A 26,773-nucleotide genomic window follows, 5' to 3' on the forward strand; every position below is an offset into this window, starting at 1 on the left:
GTGCATGAGCTGGGTTACTTCAAAGAGAACTTCTACTAATGACAGGGTGACAATGGCAAGTCAGAGTCCTGCTTCTGCCAAGTTCTTCTTTTTTATTCTTTCCTTACAAGGCTGATGTTGATACATGTTCATTACCTAGAACATACAGGAGGTATTCTGCCATGCCCTAAGACAGGGGTCAGCAACCTTTTTCAGCAGGGGGCCAGTCCACCGTCTCTCAGACCATGTGGTGGACCAGACTATATTTTGAAAAAAAATATGAATGAATTCCTATGCCCCACAAATAACCCAGAGATGCATTTTAAATAAAAGGGCATATCCCTGGGTTTTTTCTGGCCCACGTAGGACCAGTCTGGATAGTTGGCCTTGGTGAAGATTTGACGTTTTCATCCCCAAAAAGTTTTTGATTTGAGTTTCTCCTGAAATGAGGCTCCATTTTAATGTTGCATTTTAATCTTGCTTTTTACGTTGTAATTTAATAAATTGTTTTTATACCTTGTGTTAGCCACCCTGAGCCCAGTCTTGGCCGGGGAGGGTGGGGTATAAATAAAATTTATTATTATTATTATTATTATTACTCATGTAAAAACACGCTGATTCCCGAACTGTCCATGGGCCAGATTGAGAAGGCAATTGGGCCGCATCCAGCCCATGGGCCTTAGGTTGCCTACCCCTGCCCTAAGATTATTGGGACAGGAATCTTGTTGTTGCAATTTTACACTCTGAAGTACCACATACATTAGAGGAAGGAAGGTCAGGAGATGTCATGATGGCACGTGGCAACTAAGCAAGCAAGTAGAAGCCAGGCGGAGGGCGTGGAGCTGCAAGCTGGCGAGGAGCAAAACTCTCTGCAGGAAGAGAGCTATGGAGGGCAACTTGCTCAAAGTCCTCACTGGCCAACCCTGGCACTTGCCCATAAAAAAGCAGAACTTATCTCCCTCAACTATCACCCGGCAGCAGCCATTCCATCGGGCTACCTCAGTTGGATCATTAGTGATTGGATGGCCACCTGTCATGGATGCTTAGTTGATATCCCTGCATTGCAGGGGGTTAGACTAAATTATCCTCAGGTCCCTTCCAGCTCTATGATTCTATGGTTCTGTGAGCTTTGCCAAAAAGACAGCTCCCTCAAATGCTTCCTGCCTCTGAACTTTTTCTATGCCAGGGGCTCATTATGCACCACATTACTTAAGAACTGGCACCTGGGTTTGTTTTCTTCCTCTTCCTTCCCTGGCCCTTTCACGTATGTGTTGTGTTTTTAGATTATAAACCTGTGGGCAGGGAATGTCTTGTTTTAATTGGCTCTGGTAGCTTTTTTGGTGGAAAAGCGGGACACAGATAATCTAATTATGGGGTCCTTACAGTTCTGTCAGTGGTGGTTAAGAGCGGTGGACTTGTAATCTGGTGAACTGGGTTCGATTCCCCGCTCCTCCACATGCAGCTGCTGGGTGACCTTGGGCTAGTCACACTTCTTTGAAGTCTCTCAGCCCCACTCACCTCACAGAGTGTTTGTTGTGGGGGAGGAAGGGAAGGAGATTGTTAACCGCTTTGAGACTCCTTAGGGTAGTGATAAAGCGGGATATCAAATCCAAACTCTTCTTCTTCTTACTTCTGGGTACCACCATGGGGTCTTGGACATGAGCCCCATCTGCACAGTGGTTTTTCCAAGTGGATCTCCCTGTTGATCACTACAACTACGGTAGTGATCACTCATCAGTTTGCCCAATGGCTGTCATCTGAAGCCACGTACTTCTCCCTGCAGCCGGGTGTAAACAAAACTCCACACATGGTCCAACTTTCAGTTGGGTTTGTTTTCCCAGCTTCAAAACAAGGCGGTGCTTTTATGTAACCTAGCTGAAGAAATTCCACATTTAGTTATACAGCTCTGCCAGTAAATGGTTGCATCAGTAAATATTTCTTCATGTGTTTAACATGTGGACCTGCCACACATCTGGACTGCCCAAATATTCAGCAGCAAATCATTTGTCCGTTCATCTGCAGTATAGATTAAGACTTTACTGCTTTTCTTGTCCCAGTCATATATTTTAGCACAATCTTGATGTTCAATTGCTTCGTCTTTTTGAATTCTGACTTTGGGGCAAGTGCTGCTTAGTATATGGACAGCATAAACACACACAAATTCCTACATAAATGTTGCCAGATCTTGGCAGTAACTTCCTAGTGAACTGCGTGGATGATAGAAGCCCTGCTGACCCACTAAGGATACCCCAAAAAAAGATTTACCATTGACCCAACTACATTTTGTAAGAACCATTCTGTGTTCCTTTGTGCTGTGATCTTACTGTGCAGTCAAAGGTTAATCCACTTTTTACCAGTATCACTCCACATGGTTTTACTATTTTCGTGATTCAAATAATACTCTTCAACATTTGTGTGTGAAATACAGTGTCCTTTACCTGTTTCTAAGCTGGCAAAGTGATGGTGCCAGTTAAACAGGAACTTAGTTGCAATCTGTTTTGCTTTCCCCAATGACCTTAGGTGGTCCTTGTCCACTTAGTCCCTTCTTTTTAACCCAAATTCTGGAAACAAGATGTACAGTGGTGCCTCGCAAGACGAAAAGAATCCGTTCCGCGAGTCTCTTCGTCTAGCGGTTTATTCGTCTTGCGAAGCAAGCCCATTGACGGCTTAGCGGATTAGCGCTATTAGCGGTTTAGCGGCTTTTAGCGGCTTTTAGTGGCTTATAGGCTTAGCGGATAAGCGGATAAGCGGCTTAGCGGCTTAGAAAAAGGGGGGGGGAGGAAAAAAACCCCGCAGGAACTTGCAAGACATTTTCGTCTTGTGAAGCAAGCCCATAGGAAATTCGTTTTGCGAAGCACCTCCAAAACGGAAAACTCTTTCATCTAGCGAGTTTTCCGTCTTGCGAGGCATTTGTCTTGCGGGGCACCACTGTAGATGTAAGTTGAGAGGGGAATAATCTTTTTCCATAGGTCTGGATGTTTATGGGGAGCCCCATAAACATCCAGACCTGTGGATGTATGGGGAGCTACATTGGCAAACAAAAAGTGCTTTATATGTGTTCCTTATGCATTCTGACACTGTGACACCAGATGGCACTGTGGAGTTCCATTTTTTGCCAACCCGATTTCTCATACAGCGTTTGCAATGCGTTAAACCAAAACGCTTCTTTGATATGTGTAGATCCAGCCCTTGCTAACAGTCCTGTGCTGCACCTTTGAAGATCAACCAATTCAGGCTGCAATCTTGAACACACTTATTAGGGAGCAGTCCTTGTGGAATTCAGTGGTCTTATTTCTGAGTAATGTATGGTTATTGTGGCATTAGCCCTCATTAGAAATTGGGGTGGTGGGGACCCCTTCTGATACTGTGCTTGTGCATCTTTCAACCTTAGCATGGGAGGTGGCATACTTCATCTTTGCACATCCTTAACTCAGGCTGCCCCAGTATAGTCACATCCATTGTCTTAGTAAAAATAGAGTACGTATGTTAAACAGATGAAAAGGTTGCTTAGGGTGTGACAGGCAAGTAACTTTATGTTTTGGTGTGTAAGGCTTTCAGATAATTTTCCTGCTGCAGAGGCAAAGCCAGAAGCAATCAAAATACTAGATCAGAACAAGAATAAGATGTATTTGTTTTTTTAAAGAAAAAAGCCGAGAGCAGAGTTGTGTAACATTTATCTCCAATCTGCTACACGCCATCTGGTGAGATGAAACCATTGGAACACTTCAATGAAATTCAAGAAGAAGAAAACTTCTTGCCAGCAGCTGGCAAAAAAAGAAAGAAATTAATGCAAACAGGAGTATATATTGGTCTTGATTCAGTCTGAATATATTTGGCAATAATACCAAAGAATTAACAATAGCTTCAGAAACTCTGGGGAGAAGTTCTTCCATGTCCCCAACCGCTAGACCCAGACATTATTTCAAGGCACAGGGAAAATATTAGGCCCCACCGGTGCCCTCGCAGCTGCCCAAGAATGCCATGTGTTGACCAACAGGCTACCAATAAATAAATAACGGCCTTATATTGTCATGTAAAGTATTCTGTAACAAGGGAGGTGCAGGATTATTATTACTAATTTTTCTTCTTCTTTTTTTGCAGCCTGGTAATTTTCCCTACAAGGAAGATATTATGTCTGTCAATCCCACATGCCTCATTGTGATTATTCTGCTTTTTATAAGTATCACCTTGGCTTTTAAGGTAAGCATGTATCTATAGAACCAAAGTTGTTGGAATGTATGATCATTCATCTCCCTGCGCAGCAGTAGTTGTGAACCCAGGAAGACTGAAAAAAGCAGGGGGTCACAGAGACAGTGACTTAGAAAACACCATAGCTACCAGAGGGGCTGGCTCAAAAAGGAGAGACTCTCACATTTCCTGAGAACTGAAGTTGGCAGTGGGTCTTCCTTTTGGGTCTTTTCTCCCTGCACTTTCATGGAAAATTCTTTTGAAGCATCCCTAAGCTTCAGGGGTAGCTATGCAGATGATTACAGAGTTGAGATGTTCTATAGCAGTGGGGGTGGACCTTTTAGACTCTCATCAGCCCCAGGCAGCAATGACAATAGTCAGGGGTGATGGGAGTCCAGCAACATCTGGAGGACCACAGTTTCCCTATCCCTGTTCTAAAATTCCGTGCCTATGCAGAAGTTCCCATGCTGCTTTTTGGATTGAATCCATGAAATAGCTGTTCCAAGTGAAGCATTGTAGAGGAATCTTCAGGAAGCAGAAGAGCGTGTTCTCATTTTGAAATATGACCCATGACTACCTGCAGTGAGCATGCACCAGGGGCAAATTATTGCCCTTTGCTTGATTGACTGCTCTAGCGAGAGTCTGATGATGATGATGATGATTATTATTATTATTATTATTATTTATTTGTACCCCACCCATCTGGCTGGGTTTCCCCAGGCACTCTGGGCGGCTTCCATAGAAACAAAAAATACACTAAAATATCACAGATTAAAAACTTCCCTGAACAGGGCTGCCTTAAGATGTCTTCTGAATGTCAGGTAGTTGTTTATCGCTTTGACATCTGATGGGAGGGCGTTCCACAGGGCGGGCGCCACTACCGAGAAGGCCCTCTGCCTGGTTCCCTGTAGCTTTGCTTCTCGCAATGAGGGAACCGCCAGAAGCCCTCGGCGCTGGACCTCAGCGTCCGGGCAGAATGATGGGGGTGGAGACGCTCCTTCAGGTATACTGGACCGAGGCCGTTTAGGGCTTTAAAGGTCAACACCAGCACTTTGAATTGTGCTCGGAAACGTACTGGGAGCCAATAAGCAGCAATCAAGAGTGTAAGAAGCTGCTTTTCCTTAGCCCCACATTCCCAATGGTTGTTGTAGAAATATAATGGTTAAATGTGTAGTTGCCCTGTGGATTTGCTAGAATGAGCCACCAGCTGTGATGCACAAGTTAGCTAAGCTTGTACTGTATGGCTAGATTTTCGGTCCCATTTGCTTCAAGAACATTAACTGGCTTAAATAAAAGTTTTCTGTCATAACAGGTTTTGCTGTTCAGGCTGAAAGTAGGTCAGGATTATCTCATTTATTGGACTACCCTTTTGTTACTTGGAAATGGAAAACCCTTCAACGGGCAAAAATGGAGAAAGCAAGGCCAAGGTTGTTATTTTTTAATTGGGAAGGTGGACATTAGCCTATATGTCCATTATAATGGCTGCATCATTTTTTGTTCCTTTCACTTGCTAAGAGGTACAAACTTGATGCATAAGTTCAATCAGCTTCTGGTATTCTCATTTGCATTCCTTGTGTTTTGCATAAACCATAAATGTGCTCTGCAGATTTATGGATTCTGTATAATGAAATGAAATCCATAATCAAGTGCAGCATGTCCTCCACCATGGATAGATATAGCAGATAGCAACATTTCCAGGAAACGAAATGAAACGGTACTGCATTTCAATATTTCTGAGTTCATTCCCTTTTCCTAATAACAGCACCTGTCAAGTGGCAGAGGCAGTCTGACATAATCATTGGGGATAGAAGCAAAGGACAGGTATCTTGAAAATAGACAGAATGGCAGAAGTATAGGCCCAATTTATTTCTGCTGGAAAGTTATTCAGCTTTTTAATTTCAAAGAGAGTTGAAGGCGATTTGAAAGCAGCTTCCCTTCTCATTGTGAAAACCGCATTGTTTCCCCAACAGGTTTTGCAGGGTTGGATTTTTAAAAATACCTTCCAACTATGTTAACCAGAGGCAAAAGTGGTATGATTGTTTACACCACAAGCAATGACCCGCTCTTTCAAATCACCCAGCGTTCTGTAAAATATTATCTGTATCTAGACATAATTGGAGCAGCTAAATGTTGCCTGTAGTTCTTCAAACACATCTTCTACCACAATCCCCAAAAGCATCCTAAAATAAAACCTTTTATTTTTTTCTTAGAACATATGTTCTTAATTTTTTTTTATACCTTTTTCTTGTACTGTCAGACTGGAATGGATCATCTGGAGCCAGAACACTCAACTTTATAAATGGAGCAAGATAATATTTTCAAACAAAATGGAATGGAATTTTACTTCTATCCTGAAACACTGCAAAGACAATGCAGAGTAAAGAATTTTGCCATGGCCTTGATCAGCCCCATTCTGCTTTGCATCTAGACCATTCTCTTGCCCTCCATTTTGTTTTCATTTTTGGTGGTTATCTCCCATTTCTTATTATGACTTCGCATTTTGTGTATATCTGAATTATCACTGAGTTTGCCTTTAGCTTACGTCAGCTGTCACCAATGGTTTGAACGCCTGTGGGCAGATTTGAATGTTTTAGCAATGACCGCTCCCCACTTAAAACGGGGGGCGCCTTTTGCGTGGACGCGTGCAGCCCTGGATCTGGAGTGGCCCCATCAGCATAGGCTTTGCCTTCCCTCAGGTGGGATACCTGGAGGTCCCCGCCTAACCCCAGTGAGTTGTCCAATCCCACCTGGGGGAAGCGTTGCCAGGGAAACCAGGCCAGGTAAGGGGAGGGATTACCTGCCCACACAATAGAGGGTTAATCTTGCCCACACCCAATGGATCAGAACACTTCCCTGAGAGACAGAAAGAGAGAAAACATACATGCACACACTTCACTTTTACAAGCAATCTGGATAAAAGTCTGTTCAAATAAGAATCAGTCTGAGCCTTGAAAAGCACGTAGAGCTGAAAGAGGAAGTCACTCTTCCAACTTCATCTCTATGTACTTTCCCAGTGCTATTTTTCTAGAAAGAGAGGTGCTGGAACTCACCAAGAACATCTCCCTTGTTTCTCTTATAATGGCAATGGTGCCCACCCGAGAGGTGCCGGAACTCAGTTCCAGTGAGTTCCAGCTGGGGGGGAAAGCCCTGTACTTTTCAAAGGAGAAAAATGAAACCTCCCACACAATCTCATTAGGTCACAGGTGAGACCTCAAGGGTACCACCAGGTGATGGTGATTCCTGACCTAAGTCAGGGGATGACATTTTAGTTTACAATAACAGAACTACCGAATCTTCTCTTTATTTTAAATCCTGGTGCAACTCGCATTACCACACGGTGAAAATGCTACATTTTCAAGGCATTAATGATGAGATAGTCTATGGATGCATTTAATGTCTTTTTAATACGGTAGTGTTGGAAAGTATTGATCAGTAGCTAGAGGACTGTGTTCAGCTTGGTCAGTCAAAAATTAAACAAGCTTTGGAAACCCTTGCCAGAATACATGACTCCTCAGACTTAGAAGATGACAAGTGCTCTGGCTAGCTTCTTTTTAATAGTCTCTGCCAACAAATATTTCCAACTTTGTAGACCAACAAGTTCCATGACTGAGATGTTCTTTGTAGGAAGTTCTAAGTATTTTTTATTCAGTATATTTCTTCCCCTTGCCCCATCCTTTTCTTTTAGGGTAGACAACAAGCATTTTCCTTTCTGTTTATACACAATATTTCAGATCTTTGAAGACTTGTTGGCTTTTTCCTCCGTTCTGCCACTGTTATCTTCTCTCCAGTATAAACAATTGATTTTATTTACTTACACAATTTAAATCCCAAACTTAAAAGTTATGATTGCTCTTCTACAATATACTTTTGGACCCGAAAATTTGTCCAGCTAGAGGAAAATAATATTATTTCCGAGTTTTGGCTATGCTTCTGCTAAATGCACTCTGGAATAGGATTATGTTTCTTTGTAACCATATTGCATTGCTGACCCAGTACCATTTGCGGGGAAAGTATAAGCCTCAACTCATTTTCTCAGCAATGCTATTTTTAAGCCACTTACCCCATCCCCTCTTATACTTGCTTGTATGAATTTTCTTTCCTCCCAATCCCACCCAATATTTCTCCGCTGTCAGCAAATTTCACAAGGCCTGCATATTGAAAATTTGTTTTGAATTAGTAAAAGTTTTGCCAGGCAGGGGGAAGATTCACACGTGCCCTTCAGAAAAAAAGGGCAAGGAGCAGCTATTCTGTTTGAAGTGTATGTCTGTCTTACTTTTATTAAAGATTCATTTTAAATTTGCCATTGTTTATGAGCCAGCAAATGAAGCCCACTCTGTGTTAGTAGCCCTTTAAAGCCTTGTAAAAACCAAACCACTGGATCCTATTAATCTTTGGCAGGCAGCAGAGCACTGCTTTGTGGTTTCCTGTACATAGAGAGTGTTTTATGTTCGGCCACCTCTACTTTCTTCTGCTGTATTCTTTTTTTGGAAAGGCGAAAAAAAACTTTTACCACATTGCATTTGCTTAAACCAATATGAAATTGCCCCCTGCCCCCACCCACTCTGCATTTACTCTCAAAAACACAGAAGCATTTGAAACAAAGTATGACCAATTAATTTTTTTATACTCATCATGGTATATAAGCTTACTGTCATTTTACAACTGGGAAAAGGAAGGCGCTGCTAAAATTGAACTAAATAATAGGGAGTTAAATTATGCAGCTCTTTAACTATATTCCAGGGTTTTTGCCTTACTTCCTTATAAGAGAGTGTACAAGTTCTGTTTAAAATGCAATGTATAGACAGTGAAGGCATGCTCTATTCATTTATTTAAAATATTAAAAGGGCCCAAGGACCTGATGATGTTGAAATTTCATGGTCTTAATTTATGTAGCACTAACAGGCTCATTTGCGCTTCAAGATCCCCAAGCACCCCCAAGAAATGAGACACAGTGACACAGGATTTTAGTTTAAGTTATTGGGCAAAATTTAGGCCACAGCTTTATTGAATACAGAATGTGAGTGGTATTGGCTTAGGCATTGGAATCACCAGACTATATTGGATTCCCAACCGCTTTCATGGTGAATCCGATAACAAGGGTGAAACACGGCCAGCAGGAGAGAGCACCACCCTTGCGGATGGGCTTGAGCTCCCCTCGTTGCCCCCGTGGGGTCCTGGTATGGCCCTAGGCCCAGCGCTAGGTCAAGACCCAGGCCAACCCTGATTCCTTTAATGCAGCAGTTCTCAACCTGTGGGACCCCAGATGTTGTTGGACTACAACTCCCATCTTGCCTGGCCACTGGTTATGCTGGCTAGGAATGATGGGAGTTGTAGTTCAACAACATCTGGGGACCCACACTGCGTTTAATGGAATACCCTTGAGTTTGGAGGGGTAGGTGATGGCCGCCACTTCCTCTCCCCACCATTGCTTATCCAATGCCTAACCGCCAAACCTTACAAAGTTGTGACGATTGCTACGGTGGTAGGCGAAAACCAAATGGTCCTGCCAATTTGCTAGATGGAAAAATTCCTACCAGGCCCCCATTACAAAACAGGCGACCAATGAAGACCATAGCAAGGCCAGACAAACCTAAATACAGTGGTACCTCGGGTTAAGTACTTAATTCGTTCTGGAGGTCCATACTTAACCTGAAACTGTTCTTAACCTGAAGCACCACTTTAGTTAATGGGGCCTCCCACTGCCGCCGTGCCACCAGAGCACGATTTCTGTTCTCATCCTGAAGCAAAGTTCTTAACCTGAAGCACTATATCTGGGTTAGCAGAGTCTGTAACCTGAAGCGTATGTAACCTGAAGCGTATGTAACCCAAAGTACCACTGTAAAGGGAGGGCGGGCCGGGGATCTGCTGTGTGAAGTCAAAGAGGACCGGCAAATGACGCACAGGGTTATATATTGTTCCCCGGCCGCCCCCCAAGCCAAGAAATGGGCTTTAGGACCCAAGCAACCAGGGAACAACCAACCGGAGTGGAGCAGGGCATGGCCCTGCCCACCCCAGCAGGTGGGGGTGCTCTAAGGGCCCGAGTGCATCGTGATCCCTCTTTGTTGAGGAATCGATTTCACACATTATACAGATGGCCGGTTCAGAGGCAGCACTAAATGATATCTTCGTATTACATGAATAAACTACAGTAATGACGAGAACCCGCTCGCCATCCGTAAATAATCAGTCTCACACCATGATGGGTTGCAGAAATCTGGCCGCAGCTCTCTTCTAGAAGCTGCTGGAGCACAGCCTTTATTGTGTAAAGTCAGAAAGATACAAAATACAAGGAATCCCACTTGTTCTCAGCCAGCAGATAAGGGCCATCGCACTAGACCACGTAGACCATCAGGCTATGTTACGTGGACCAATCATTAGGACAGCATGAGCTGTCCACGCGTTGATCATGCTCCAAGCAATGTTTTCTGCTTATGAAATCACCTTGCAATAATAAACTTTTGCCCATGCTCTTATGGACAAATGACCATATTCCCACAAGTAAGCCTCATATTTGTACACCTCCCACTCCTTCTCAGGCTCGCAGAAGAGAAAGCGATCAAAATCTGTTGCTTTCTGTTTTAAACTAACCAGAGTTCCCCATTATAGCTGATCATTACATCCACAGAGAACTTGGGTAAATTTAAACCAAGGCTATTTCATTTAAACCAAACCAGAATCAAACCATGATTTATAAACCTGGCTTGATCACTAACCATGGTTCGTAAACTAACTGGAGTTTCCCAACTTCCCACATAATCTAGCTGGCTTGAAATCAGAAGCAGATGTTTTTCCTATTTTTGACTGGCTCATGCCAGAGGTAACTGGAAATCCAAGGGTTGCCATGGTTTGTGCCCATAATGCTAAACCATAGTTTAGCATCACATCTGAACTGGCTCCGTATATATTATCTGAGTTTGCCGCAAGGAGTACATTCAACAGGGAGGTGTAAGATACACATGCTTTCAAACCGATTCATACTTTAGATATACGCTTCAGTGGGTATATATGCATGGCTGCTTCTAGTTTCCCATGAATAAATGAAAGTAATTCCAAAAGATAGCAGGTTCTGACTCCAAATAATATTACCGTATTTCAGGCTGTTAAGAGGACAATGGTTCCTCCTCACGCTTTGCACCTTCTTATGTTGAAAATGCTTCTACGTAGAAAAAGAGAAAAGACCCTGTGTCTAGATCTACATCTTTTTACTTTACGTTTCCAGGCACAATTCAAAGTGTTGGTGCTGACCTTTAAAGCCCTAAACACCCTTGGCCCATTTCCGAGGGCCTTCTGGTGGTTCCCTCCCTGCAAGAAGCAAAGTCACAGGGAACCAGACAGAGGGCCTTCTCGGTAGTGGCGCCTGCCCTGTGGAATGTCCTCCCACCAGATGTCAAAGAATCCTGTTTAGGGAAGTTTTTAATGTTTGATCTTTTACTGTGTTTTTAATATCTTGTTGGAAGCCGCCCAGCCAGATGGGTGACGTATAAATAATAAGTTAGTAGTAGTAGTAGGATTTTATTATATTCCATGCTGTTTGGTCTGTGGCTGTTTGTTTCTTTATACTAATTTTATTGTTTATGGCTTTTATCTTTGCAAGTTGCTCTAAGTACCGTCATAGGGATTGAAGTGCAGAGTATTAAATATTAAAATAAAATGAATGAAAATATAAAGTACATAATTGCTGGATGCATGTATGCATTGCTGCATGTGGAATAAGCATACATAGCAATTAATTGCAATTGAGTTCTTCTAAGGCTTCCTTCCCTTAAGCAACATCTGTCATTCTGAGCATGAGTGGCAAACATTTGGCATCAACCTCTGTGGTTTTTATCCCTGCTCATCCATGAATAAACTCACTTTGTGACCCTCAGGCAAATTGCTGACTCTCAGCTTTAATTCGTGGCGTGCAAAAATAATTGGCTGCTTTTATATTTCACAGTGTTCTAAGGAGGCTGAGTGATCTAGATTGTAGAACACTTTGTACTTTAGAAGGCTGATATTCAGGCTTTAATAATGCTTTTCTATAGTGCTTTCATAAGAACATAACCCCACAATGTTCCATATGGGGGCGTTTGACGCTTTACTCCATCTCATCGATCATTCTGGTTGCCCTTCTCTGAACCTTTTTCTGCTCTACGGTATCCTTTTTTTGAAGTGAGTTAACCAGAACTGTACACAGGATTCTAACTGTGTTCTTACCATAGATCTGTATAACTGCAAGTGAAAATTCACTCCCTTATTTTTGGATAGGAAAGGTATGCACTGCAAAATAGGTCAGTGACTCAGCCTAATGGTTTTTCAGTAGAATAAAAGGCTTTTCGGGACAAATCAGCAGGAAATTTGCCGGGGCAAAATGAGTTTCCATTGCAAGGGCTCAGCATCTGCCTGTGTGTGTCCAAGACATTTGGCTAGCATGCTGGTTTTAGCTGCTCATCTTCCCAAGCACGCGTAGGTGGTGTCTCTGGCTTCCATTTGCCTGTTGTGGGCGAGCTGGTGACCTCCTTGGTTAGGAAAACTTTGTTTGCTTGGTTTATACGGAACTACTACAAAGTAACAACATGCTTTGGGGGCTTAGCTGCAAGCACTGGTAGGTGGAACAATAGTGACTCCAGCAGCAAAGGTTTAAAAATGTTTGCAGAACAGTGAGAAGCCTAGGTTGCTGTGATTTTAATATAACAGTTGTAATTTTGTTCTAATACATTGGCTCAGGAGCAACTTAAGCTTAGCATTCCTGCATTTTTTGATTATGGCCTACATCTGGACTTCCTTGGGGAAAAGGTAAAGGGATATGCATTTGGACTCTCTGAACTCTGCATTTTCTAGTTTTGTAACATTTATAAGATCCATCCATCTTTAGCCTTTGCCTTTGAGAGCTTGGCTTAAACAGAGCAATCCTATGTGTGTCTTTGTCTACTCAAAAGTAAGCCTCACTTAGTTCAATGGGACTCACTTAGTTCAAGTGTGTATAGGATTAGAGCCAAAATCTAGGGTTGTGCAAGATTGGTTTGGACTCTGATTGGGTGCTTCAGAAAACAGATTGCCTCAGTCTGTTCAAGCCTGCTTCATGTTCAAGCCTGCTTCATGTTGAACCCTCAACCTCTTTCACTGCAGGGAAATTTAAAAAAAACCACAGCTCTAACTTTTTCTTTTCATGGAAGTGGGTAAAATTTGCAGGCAAATTTTCTAGGGTGGATGAAGCCTGCCAAAGTGTAGGCAAAATAAGTCCAGAGGATTTTGCACTGGGCACCTTGTTTGGGGAGGAATAGCTAAAAGGGATTTGCTTTCCAGGTAAAATCTTCCGCCCTGTTATAATGGAGCTCTGTCCGGTCTTGTGCTTGTTGTTCCGTCCCCCATCACTCCCTAGTATGTTTAGAGACGTGACTTTTGCTTTAATGAAATACTTGTCTGCAGCATTTTTTGACATCAGGATAGCTGAGGTGCAGCAAAGTATTTCAGGAGTCCCTGCTTTGAGTTGCATTGCTTCATAGAGATTCCCCTTCATCTCTCAAAGGCCAAAAATCCCTCTGAGGCATCGTACTTCAATTGGGAGTTCTCCAGATATCACATCCATACCAACATCTGTTAAGTCTTTTAAAGCATTTAAAGTAGCCATGCAAATAAGTCTATACAGGTGGAATAAATCTACATAAATTTTTAGAAGCCTCCCTGTTGACATCTTCAAAAAAGGACTTACTACAGCATTTTTCTCCTGTTGATGAAGCCTTGCCTTCACAATGCATTTGCCAAACATGCCTGTCAATGATTTGAACACCAGTGCATTGTACCCCTAGGGAAGGGGCACATCGAAAGAGTCATGCTCCATGACATCCATGGGCTAAAAAGGTAAAGGTACCCCTGCCCGTACGGGCCAGTCGTGACCGACTCTAGGGTTGTGCGCCCATCTCGCTCAAGAGGCCGGGAGCCAGCGCTGTCCGAAGACACTTCCAGGTCACGTGGCCAGCGTGACGAAGCTGCAACTGGCGAGCCAGCACCAGTGCTGCACACGGAAATGCCGTTTACCTTCCCGCTATAAAGCGGTACCTATTTATCTACTTGCACTTAAGGGTGCTTTCGAACTGCTAGGTGGGCAGGAGCTGGGACCGAGCAATGGGAGCTCACCCCGCCGCAGGGATTCGAACCGCCGACCTTACGATCAGCAAGTCCTAGGCACTGAGGTTTTACCCACAGCGCCACCCGCGTCCCATGGGCTACCAAGGGGTAAAAAAATAATAACCCACTAATAAAAACTCAAGGACTCTTCCAGCCTGCAGCCAATTCGGACTCTCCATAGGTGACTCAGCTTTATGGTATCAAAATGCTCACCTGTTTTGGTTTTTTGCTACAACCAGTTAGTGTAATTGTTGTTGTTGTTGTTGTTGTTTATACCCTGCCCATCTGGCTGGGTTTCTCCAGTCACTCTGGGCGGATCCCAACAAAAGATTAAAAATACATTAAAGCATCAATCATTGCGTGTGTAGGTCCCCAGGCCACCCCTCAAATAACTTCACACATAACACGTAATTTTAGTTTTGGTTTTTGGGCACTATTTTGGCCACAACTTTATTAAAATACAAAATCAGTGAGTGGTTGTTTAGACATTGGTTATGACTATCTGTCCCCCCGCCTGGGACAGAACTGACATCCCGAGGTCCGATCGGTAGCCAGTAGAAGAGAAAGTCAAACTGGGGGTCATTTGAGCTAAGCGTCGGACCCACGCCGCTCACCCCAGCAGCTCCCCGAAAGCTTGCCTGCCCGGTCCTATAACAAGGATTCCCATAACAGGGATTGGGCGGCCCTGGTCCCATAACAGGGATTGGACGAAATCATGGCAAGCCCCAGGATTCCTTTAACGGAATTCCCTTCAGCGCAATAGGAGGGGCAGGCACCGCCTGAACCCCTCCACCACCAGCATATTATAACCAATGCCTAACCACAACCTTACAAGTTGTGACGAATTGCTGAGTAGTAGGCAAAAACCAAATGGCACAGCCAATCACCAAATGGCAAAATTCCTACTAGGCCCCTGCTCCAAGGCAGACGACCCCATGACAGGCAAAGCAAGGTCAACCGGAAAGAGGGCGGGCGGGCGGGTGATCCGATGCACTCTGCAAAGAGAAAGAGAAACCAGAGTGCACCAATATTTAAAGACTATGGTCCCTCCCACCCAATTTGCAACATACAATTTGCCCCAGCAACCCGGTTACCCAATCATGATGCCAGGCAACAATTATTAACCTGCCTGGCAACAAGAGGCCTGGCCTGGTGGCCCACACCGCAACACGTGCTCTCATTTATTGGAGAACACGCTTTATAAACTTCCCTAAACAGGGCTGCCTTCAGATTTCTTCTAAACACCAGATAGTTATTTATTTCTTTGACATCTGATGGGAGGGTGTTCCACAGGGCCGGCGCCACTACTGAGAAGGCCCTCTGCCTGGTTCTCTGTAACTTCGCTTCTCGCATTGAGGGAACTGCCAGAAGGAGACACTTCTTCAGGTATACTGGGCCGAGGCCATTTAGGGCTTTAAAGGTCAGCACCAACACTTTGAATTGTGCTCAGAAACGTTTGGACAGACTACCAACCCCCCCCCCAAAAAAAAACCCCAACTTCTTAATCATCACATAGCATGTTGCAATAAAGAATGTGTGGTAAAGAAAATCTGTTACAAATTCTACACATCTTCTTTCTCTGCCTCTTCTTCCTCGCGCAGGCTTACCTGATCAGCTGCGTATGGAACTGTTATCGATACATTAACAACAGAAACAACTCGGATGTCCTGGTCTACATTACTACTAATGACACAGCGGTAAGGATGTCAAAATTAAATGGGGCTCTGATGGCCTTTGGGTGTGGAATGTAGGCATGAAACCACTTTCTTGTCTAGCCCGTTGTTGCTGTTGAATTCTGTTTCCAGTTACTTTGGGGGAGCCCCCATTTCTGATGCATTCTGGATGATGGTAGCACCTAGTACAGGTACTGTAATATCCTCCAGACCAAATGCCCCATCAGTGCATTGGTGTGGAGAAAGCAGTGTCTTGCTTAGCCACATTGTAAACTGCTGCTTTCTAGAGCTGATTCACACAAACAGGATAGGCAAGCGTGGTTCCCTCTCGTGCAAACTGCCGCTGAGTAATGAAGGGCTGTCAGCCAAATCAGTCTTTTTGCAAAAGAGATTAGAGTAATTCATCAGCTGTGGTTAAATGGAGCCTCCTCTCATGCCTCAGAGGCAATATGCTTGCTTCGGAACACCATTTGCTGGGGCGTGTGAGGGTTCAGCAGGTTCAGACACAATAGGAAACAATGGTTAAATTAAACCTGGAGGTGTTGAATTGCAGCGTGATAAAAAGGGAGAGGGCAGCATGAGAACCAAGTGCACAGGCACAAAACTGGTGCATAACTCCACTTAGTAAAGCCATAGTACACCCAAGGGAGGTTCAGTTTGCAGCCTTTTACAACCACCAGGCACAGACCTGTGTCTGTGCTATCCATGTTGTTTTGTGGAAAACAAGACAACTTTCAAACAGTTCTTGACTCTCTGCCTGCTCCAAGTCCTCTTCCTTCCTTAAATATTATGTGGTCCCTGGAATCTAGGAAGCCCTGGGGGAAGAGAATGTGTCACAGTGACAAGTCCCTACCCCAAACATTGATGCATCCGGAACATTTTAATGTCATTTCAGCAATAGAGCTGCTTTGTTATGTTAGGACCTCTGATGGTCCACACCAATGTGTTGGAAGAATCTAAGGTTCTTCCCCCACAATCTCTGCTGCAGATGAGGAGCTACCAGCCATTTTCTTGGATATATTATCATAATGAGTCCCAGATGATCTCACTGCAGCACAGTATATATTTTATGCAACTGTATCTGCTAAACGTTTGCTGCTTGCCTAAAGAGGGAGCCCTTTTATTTTCCTAAAAATAATAGAGGACTTCTGTAATTGGGCAGCCATATACCCGTGCACATGGAAAATGTACAAATGTGCGCTTAAGAATGTTTTGGCAGCGCAGCGAATTTGAGGTTATAAATTATCTCAGGGCGGTCTAGCTTCCATCTGTAATCACTCCAGGGTGGTTTCTAATGGAAATGCTCATAGATAAACATTTAGGTTGCTTCCTGCCCAGGCGAAGAGGGAGGCACTCTGGAGTCTACTTCTTGACAGATGATAATGCATTAAGGAAAGCTTAAGCAAGCGGCACATGGCCTGTGTGCTTCAGACAGAATTTCCAAACCATGTTCTGGTTTGTAAAAACCAGAGCAGCGTGCTTGTACAGTATTCTAAGAACAGCAATGTTAATGCAAGACATGGTTCTCCCCATGTGGTAGAACGAAGAATACAAGGTATGGGGTCCTTCTCCGAGTAGTGGCATGTTCACGGGTCCACTGTGGGGGCTAGTGCCTGCCATTGCCAATGATCACAAGCAGTTCTGGGGGCAGAACTTGCCATGGGACCCTGCTCTTGCTTCTGAAGTTTTTGTTATTTTTCTACTGGGATGATTTTATTTGCACTTATTAATCACTTTTATTTGCAAGACATAACCCAAAGTATTATGTACAAAATAGTACAAAGTTTGAAGCTGGTAAAAAACTGAAATAGAATAAAAACCTAAAAACACATTTGTACATCTAAAAGACAGGTCTAACGCATTCTACCCACTGAAAGAGCCCATAGATATATAGAACCCTCCAAATCAGCCATTCTCAACCTGTGGGTCCCCAGATGTTGTTGAATTACAACTCCCATCACCCCTAGCTAGCAAGGCCAGAGCTCAGGGATGATGGGAGTTGTAGTCCAACAACATCTGGGGACCCACAGGTTGAGAACCGCTGCTCCAAAGTAAGAGCCAGAGCCCAGGGTAAAGAAAGAAAGAACTGTTTGCCTGGTGCCTAAAAGTAGATAGCGATGTTGCCAGCCATACCTCCCTGAGGAGAGCATTCCTTAAGGAAGGAGCGACCACTGAAAAGACCGGTTCATCACACCTCCCTTGGAAGGGGCACATGAAGAAGGGCTTTGGATACTGAATACAGGATATAGATTGGTTCACATGGAGAGAGGTGGTCTCATTGGGGTCCTGAGCTTTATAGGTCAAAACCAGCACTTTAAAATGGGTTCATTCATGGTTAATGGAATGGTTTCATTGAAATGTATTTTTAGTGTTTTGCCTTTTTGGGTTTTAATCTTTTTTTGTAAGCTACTAAGAGGCTGTTTTGTAATAACTCACTAATATGTCAAATAATAAAAATGACAAATGGAAGGGGCATGCTTGCCTTTTTCCATACTTGTCCCCCCCCCATTCCACTTGCATTTAATTTGACTGCACAGGCAGAGCCTCATAGCTCCCTATGCATGATGCAGCAGCCCCATCAATCTGCTCTAATCTGTTGGTGTCCCTGGGTGGTCTTTTAATATGTTTGTGTAGCCACAGATACATCACCACAATAGGGCTTGGGGGAGGGAGGGAACCTAAAGTAAAGCAGGTGGTCAGTTTAATGACCTGGCCTCTCATGTTTCTCCTAAGCTCTTGACTGTTTGCTCCATTACAATGCTTGGCTGAAGGAAACAAAGGTTTGCTGCTGCTGCTGCTAGCTCTTCACAGCTGTGCTGGTGTGGAAGGAATGTCTCCTGAGACAAAACAACAAGAGGACTGAGAAGCAAATGTCTGATTTATTTATTTTTTTAAGTGCAGTTTTGTTTAAACCCAATATGTCTTCAACATGTTGCGTGTGTGCTGCTCTCTCCTTGTGGAATTTAAAGTTTGAAGTTGCTAATCTTTAGAGATGTTGAGCACAAGTCCTGCCTTAGTAGTACTGATTCTGGAATTACTCCATCAGCCACCTTGAACGAAGGTGTGGCAGAAGGAAAAACACTTAATACTTGGGGATGTTCCAGCCTGATGCTGTAGATCAGCTTTTGGTTCTGTGTCAGAAATGTTTACAGTGCATCAGCTCATATCCACACAACTGCACTTGGCCTCTGACGCCTCTTCCTTATACTTCTGTTTTCATTATCTTGCTTTTTTCCTTGCCTCCTCACCTCCCTAGCTGTGAAGAGCAAGGATTCAGCAGCAGACTCTGGTCCATACTGGGTGCCATTTCCAGACCATTTGTGTACTGCCTGGGTTCTAGCCAACAACAGATGGCAGCTTACACAACCAATATTTCCATTTCCCTGCCCCCTGCAGCTCTCAGAAAGCTTGGAGCAACCTACTGAACGTAGTTGGATGTGTTTTACAGGACTGCTGAGCAGGAGGGTTAGAAACTGCCTGACGTTGACAACCTTGTGTCAGTAGTGTAAGATTGGTTACCTGATTCACTGTCCAGCCAAATTATAGGAATTGCTAGGAAGAAAAACTGGGGCATGTACCAGTCCCTCAGCCCCTTGAAGGAACAAAAATGGGATACAAATGTATTTATATTACTTTTATATGCCACCTTTTCTCTTCCGAGGAGCTCAAGGTGTATACATAGTTCTCCTCCTCCCCATTTCAAACTCACAACAACCCCGTGATGTAAGTGATATAAGAACTTCAAACATTAAAAACTTCCCTAAACAGGGCTGCCTTCAGATCTTCTAAACGTTAGATGCTTGTTTATTTCTTTGACATCTGATGGGAGGGCGTTCTACAGGACGGGTGCCACTACCGAGAAGGCCCTCTGCCTGGTTCCCTGTAAGCTCACTTCTCGCAGTAAGGGAACCGCCAGAAGGCCCTCAGCGCTGGACCTCAGTGTCCGGGCTTAATGATGGGGATGGAGATGCTCCTTCAGGTATACAGGACCTAGGCCGTTGACGGCTTTAAAGATCAGCACCAGCACTTTGAATTTTGCTCGGAAACCTACTGAGGCTGAGAGGCAGAAAACTTGGTAATGGATTTGAATGAGTCTTTGTAGATTTTTACATTTTCAGAACTGATCCTTTCATTTTTGCTTCTCCCCAGGTGTTGCTGCCACCCTATGATGATCCTGCAAATGGCGCTGCCAAAGACCCACCACCACCTTATGTGTCTGCATGAGGAGCCGTGTATGCGAGCGAGTGTGTGTGCGTGAAATGTACCTAAAGAACAAATAGCTTTACTTTTCACGACACCTGAGCAATAGTTTCTTTCATTTTTCAGGACAGGTGTATTATCTCCCAGGTTGTCTTTATTGCTATTTTGCTGTAGATTATTCAAAGGAAAAACCTATTTGCCTAAAGCAGCATTGAACTGGCTTGAGAACCATTTTGATTAGCTAAAGTGATAATCGTTGCAATGTAGGTTTGTTTTTTTGGGGGGGGGTTCACATCTTCTCCTGCAAATCTAGAAAATCTCTAGGGGTGTAAACTGTAGTGTGGAGTCTTGTTTCTCTTGTCTTCTTAATTTCTGGATCATGCCTCAGGCTGTGACACTGTCCTTTAATCCACAATCATAAAACAAAACAGAAGGTACCCTGAACAGTTGAGCTTATATTTATTTCATCAGGAGTATCTGGGACCTTTTTAAACACATTTCTTAGCTGTGGTAGCAAAAGCTTGTGTCCTTCAAAGCTCAAAATTTAACAAAGTGGATAGCTACCCTGAGGTTTGAAGAAACAAATTTTCATCGTTCTACAGCAGAGCTGTGGTTGAGAACACAATTTTTTTTTATAAAGGTCTAGCTCAGCTATTAGTAAAAAGAAAAAGATTGCTTTGAATTGTGCTCTGAGCGCAAAGGTGCTTTCTGACTGGCTAATCGCTCAGAAATGCAGAGGGGAAGTATGTGTATTGGAGGAGCTCTGGGCATCAAGATTAGATTGAACTTTTTGCTACAGAAATTTTGGCTCTTGCAAGCACTTTGACCTACTACCCTCCTGCCCTAGAATTGGCCAGTTCAGCTGTAAGTGAGGCCACTGGCCCCTTTTTTTTGTCCTTTCTCTTGCCAGCGGTCTTAATGTGGTTCTCCAGACCAAAGCTCCCTTTTTTCAAGACAACTCCAAATCTGGATCCCTAGGTGGCCTGGTCTGGGGACCTTGAAGTTGCACAGATGTGGCTTTTTGAAGGCATTGCAAATACTGCCCGCATCCCTGTTGATGCTGCAACTATTTTCTGTAGTGGGAAGTCTAATGTTAACATCAGTTCGCTACCCGCTCTAGGCCTGTACACTCAGGATGCTTGTAAGGAGTATCTCCCTCTCTCTCTCTCTCTCTCTCTCTCTCTCTCTCTCTCTCTCGATACACATTAAAATAGGGGTCTGTATGTATGTGTAAAAGAGAGAGATGAAAAACACACGTTTCTGACACTTGACATGGATTGGCAAATACATTTCCTACAGCTTTAATCTGTGACCCTAAGATTAACCATAGGAAGCAGAGCTGGAAAACATGATAGAGTTGCAGGGTACCACATCATGCATTGTATCAAGATGGTGAACCCAGTCACATCTATGGCAAATCAATGTGTGAGTGAAAAAAAGGGGGCATAGTCTCTAATCCAGATTAGATTTATTATGGAAATTCTGTGTTTCAGCCTTTGGCCAAGTGATTCCTTCTCTTCTTATGATAGTTCTGATAATTTATTTTGCCCGTTGATGTCATCCCATCCGACAATTGCAAACAATGGGAAGAAACCACTTTGAAATTTATTTCATTTCAGTGGAAGACAAGCAAGTGCATAAACCTCCCATTGAAAGCAGTGGTGATTTTGAAATGCTAAACTTTGTATGGATTGTGTGCAGTTTGATTTAAGGTTATGCCATACGTTCTTTGGAGTCGTTGGGTCTGGTAAACAATTAATACCTCTTTGAGTATCCAAAATGTGAATCTTTTTCCCATGGGAGTCCGCTTGTAAATATAGCACTTTGGGGACCATATGCTAAGGAACACACCAGTTGGGATAAATTATTTCTCCCAGTTGTATCTTTGGGGACAACACTCTGTGCCCATCAAATATATGTATATCTAGCTATCTGCTTAAGTGTGAGAATATTTGGTCCTCTTGTTTGCATTTATAAACATTCTAGTGAGATTCATTTGTTAGTGCCCTGTTAAGTATTACTGTGAATTATTAGCATTTCTATAAGTGCTTTAGGTTCAAAGCACTGCGCACTCGTTATCTTCTAACCTTACAACAGCCCTGTAAGGTAGATCAGTATTATTACCTTCATGCTGCAGATGTGGGGCTGAGGCTAAGAGTGGCTTGCCTAATGGCCAGCTTGTTTGTTCATAGCAGAGTCAAAGCTCACATCAGGGACTTCCTGGTTTGTATCCTAAGTCACTGGGAACCAAACTACAAAATAATGCTAGCTGCATTTTTTAAACAAGCATGCTTATCCTGTCCAATCTTACCTTTAAGAGAAACCTCAAAGAGTGCAACTTAGCATGTTCCCAGCCCAGTCCAGAACTGTGCCACTTTTTTTGCTGAAAATTGTTTCTCTCCTGGTGACGTTTTGCCCTCCAAAGTTCTGTAGTGCTTATTCCAAACAGCACCTTTAGATAGCAAATAATGGATTTGTGTGACCTGGGTGGGGAGCAAACAGGAAGCCTGCACTGGGTCCCTATTGAGGAACGCATTCCAGGTCAGGGCCTTCAGCTGCTTTTCACGAGCATCACTCGTGTCATGTGTAGTTCAACCAGAGCCACTGCACTGTTGGGTTGTGTGCAGAGTACAGTCAGCTCAACAGCAGATTGTGTCATCGAACCCAGTGGTTGTAGTAGGAAATAGGCCAGGAAGTTTGGTAAGGTCAGCAACAGTATGTTTTACTAGCAGGTAGTAGAAGAACAGTTCTTTAGCATTATTTTCTAGGGTATGTGTGTGTGTGTGTGTGCTAGATTCTACATAGCTTGTTGCTGAACAGGTGTTCCAACCCACATTGGGGGTGCCTGGCTCGTGTGTGTGACGTCACGTGTGTCACACACATGACATCACATGGCATGACACAGTGAACACATGACATCATGACATAGTGCAATGGGGCCCGTCACAGCCTCTGAAAGGCCCTGCAAATCGGCAAAGTGATCAAATGGAGAATAAAGTAAAGGCACTGAAAGTTACGTGACATCTCTCTTCCGCCCCAGATGGCTGAAAGGAAATCCTGTGGCCAGGGCACCACTGTGAGTGCCTAAACACCCTGTGCAAACCATTGATGACTTTATGCTCACCTACCAACTGGGCAATAATATGTTCCAATTTAGTTTATAAACTTATCAGTGCATTGATATGTAACCCTCCTCATTGAGTTAAGTAGGTAGGCATGGAGTTTTTGTTTGCTTTGCAAGGCAACATGGAATCTTTGTAGACAGGTTAAATTGTAGGATTTTATTTAGCTTTGGCTTACCTGGACCAGATACCATACTAGGCATTTGTTTGGTTGAACTATTTAATTTTTTTTGGAATATTAAGGAACATATGAAAATAAGTGCTTGTGCATATTTCTCATTCAAATCTTCTGTGTAAACAAATCAGTCTCTAATAAAAAGGGATGTTTCCTCATGTCTGTGTATGCCCTTTCTTTGTAGAACTAACAAGAGATCCCCCCCCAAAAAAAAACCCTGATTCTAATTTTATATTTATTATTTGCATGCAAATCGTAGCCTCGTCTGCTGTTTTGTACTCTGGGCGTTTCCCATCTGTTGCAAAAGAGAAGACGAAAACCAACTCAGCTCATACATCAGCATGGAAGTTAGAATTGAGGGTACTTCCAAGTTGTCTTTTATCATCACCTGCCTTGCTCTAACAGTGAAGAGAGAGAAGAGCCTTGGCTGATGATATGAGTTTCCTAACACAAGTTCAGGGATTGTGACAGATTAATTTGCAGGACACAATAGTCTGCATTGTTGTAGGAGTTAAAAAGGACACTCGCCATGGATCAGCCTACTGACCTCAAAGTTCTGATGCACAGATTTCTGCATATTCTTTGCTACACACAGCAATAAAAGCTAAGACCTTGCTGCTGCCGCTGCTGCTGTTGCTGCTGTTTGTTTTTAAAAGCACCAACAAAGGTAAGGCATGCAAATTCTTCACTCCTATAATTAACCTGCTGTGCTGTGTGTGGTTTGTGGCTATTTATTACATTTGTATACTGCCCTTCATCTGAAGATCACAAAGTGCTTCACAACATAAAAATAGAAAATGAGGATACAAAATAAAACACAAAACCAATAATTCTCTATCCCACAAAGCAAATGTTTTACTTTGCACTCAGATTTAAGCATTCCAAAGTGAACAGACATTTCCCATCTGCTTCATCGCAACCCTTGATTCTTCTGTTGCTTATATGACCCAGAATTGCACTGTACTTTTCCACTCTTGTGTTATACAAGTGTCCATACCTACTTCAGTGCAGGTTGTTTTTGGCACTGCTTCCCCCCCCCCCCAAGCATTTCATTTCAGCATTGCTTCACTTGGGTGGGTGTGTTTTTTATCAGAATATCAGCAGTTGTAGAGCTCTTGTATTATCTCACTGGATCACACTTCCTTTGAGAAGGTGAAGGAGAAATACGTGGAGTCACTGTCCAATATATATGTGTGATACATTGGCCTGAGGGGACAGTAGCTAAATGTTGACCAATGTCTGCATGGTTCAGCACAGTTTTAATTCCACATCTCAATTTAAGATTGCCCCACTGTTCACGACACCACATGGGCAGATTTAACATAAAGTAAAGGTAAAGGTACCCCTGCCCGTACGGGCCAGTCTTGACAGACTCTGGGGTTGTGCGCCCATCTCACTTAAGAGGCCAGGGGCCAGCGCTGTCCGGAGACACTTCCGGGTCACGTGGCCAGCGTGACATTGCTGCTCTGGCCAGAGCCAGAGCCAGAGCCGCACACGGAAACACCGTTTACCTTCCCGCTGGTAAGCGGTCCCTATTTATCTACTTGCACCCGGAGGTGCTTTCGAACTGCTAGGTTGGCAGGCGCTGGGACCGAGCAGCGGGAGCGCACCCCGCCGCAGGGATTCGAACCGCCAACCTTTCGATCGGCAAGCCCTAGGCGCTGAGGCTTTAACCCACAGCGCCACCTGCGCTGTGTAACATAGAAACCTTAAAAAAAAATACATAGTTCAGTGTTAGGTGTGCAGATGTACAAAGCAGCCAAGAACCATGCCTGTAAAAGTAGCCCTATACACCGGCTCACATTTGATGGGTCTTTTTTTTAAAAAATTGCTCTATTGCACTTCTGACTTGAATGGCAAATCTGTTCCTCCTGTTGTTTCATAGGAAATGCAGGTAATACATATGTGTCAGGGACTCAGCGGGAGCGCAGGGAGGGGAGGAGATGGAGAGCGAGGGGGAGCAATCCGAGGGCAGCATAGGAGAAGATGACAGCAGCCCGAGAGATTCCATGAGCCTCTCCAGCGAATCGGAAGATTCACAGAAAGGGGCGGCCATGGCCAGGGCAAGGGGGGACCCAAGGGGGACACCCCAGAAGCAAGGGGCCAGCGGGGACTCCCAGAGCAGTAGTTGGAAATCAGGACAAGCTTCCCCACCAGAGCGTAGTGGGGGGGAGGAGTCCCAGGTATCAGAGCCAACTTATTCACCACCAGTGAGAGAAGATGAGGCAGGGTTGGCCACGCCTCCATCGGAGAGCGAGGGAACGGTCAAGAGGAAGGTTGCCGGCTGGGCGCGCGCGCCAAGTTCAAATGTACAGGCGAGCGGCACAGAAGGTAGCCCGGATAGGGAACCAGGTCCTAAAGCCCGCCGGAAGGAGGGGGAGGAATCAGGTGGATCAGCGTCAGAGGAGTCCAGAAGGGACGAAACCCTAGCGGGCAGGAGGGCCCAGAGGAGAAAGGAACTTAGGAAGAGGTGGAGCAAGGCGAGAGTCTTAAACTGGTGTGGAAGGGGCGGAGACTCAGACGGGACTTCGCCGGTCTAGGCTTTAAGACGTAGAGCTGCGCGCTGCGGCTTTGAAATGGAAACTAATCTTCAATAAAGACTTTTGTACATAACGACAGCCTAGCGTTGGTCCTCTGTGAGCTGGGACCTAGAGGCAGCTCTGACAATATGCTATTGCTTGACACCAGCAGAAAATATTTTATGGCAGCCCAATTAATCAGCAAGACTTTCTTGCACCCTGGTACAGAATAAAGCTGGTTTTATATTTTATGTTTCTCGTATTAGGTTTCAGTTTTTGTTAACTTGCAAACTGCATAGACAACTTCGGTTCTTGGATGGTAGATAGATATTGAAAATAAATAACATTAAAACCTTAAAATTATTATGGAAGTGTAAAGCTACAAAAGCCAAGCTGCATACATGCACGTACACATCAAGAATCCTGGGCACCATAGTTTATTCCTTACAGAACTACACTTTCCAGCACCTTTAAACTACAGTTCCCAGGCTTCACGTGGGGGTGGAGGAGAATGTGCTTTGAATATATGGTGCGTAATCAGCCTAGGTAGCTATAGACATGGATTCAAAAGTGCATTGTATGGGTTTGTATACTGTGTCCCTCCAGTTTCCACCAATTTGACTCCTTTCAGTTGCCCAAGCCACATCCATGCTGTTTCAAAGGAGTGTTTTTTCAGGAGCAGAGCAAGGTTGAAGAAAGCACCATTGCCTGAGAGGAGTTATGCTCATGCCATAAGTAGGAACATAGTGCTTTGGGAAGACTCCTGCTGGACCCAAATGCACAGACAGTGGCTCTACTTTGACAAAAATA

The 26,773-nt window shown here is 43.9% G+C and overlaps 1 protein-coding gene across 1 annotated transcript in view; it reads left to right on the forward strand.

Annotated features, from left to right (window-relative positions):
* The window catches only part of LAPTM4B (lysosomal protein transmembrane 4 beta), a 62,492-nt gene extending 38,890 nt beyond the window's left edge, over window positions 1-23,602 (forward strand). Inside the window, exons 5-7 of the mRNA XM_079984765.1 lie at window positions 4,081-4,179; window positions 15,876-15,971; window positions 20,097-23,602. Coding sequence (XP_079840891.1) covers window positions 4,081-4,179; window positions 15,876-15,971; window positions 20,097-20,171 — 270 coding nt within the window. The 3' untranslated portion in view covers window positions 20,172-23,602. The remainder of the gene's footprint in view (window positions 1-4,080; window positions 4,180-15,875; window positions 15,972-20,096) is intronic.
* Window positions 23,603-26,773: the final 3,171 nt, after the last annotated feature.

The sequence above is a fragment of the Podarcis cretensis genome (assembly GCF_951804945.1).
Source record: "Podarcis cretensis genome assembly, chromosome: 7".
NCBI classification, from domain to species: Eukaryota; Metazoa; Chordata; class Lepidosauria; order Squamata; family Lacertidae; genus Podarcis; species Podarcis cretensis.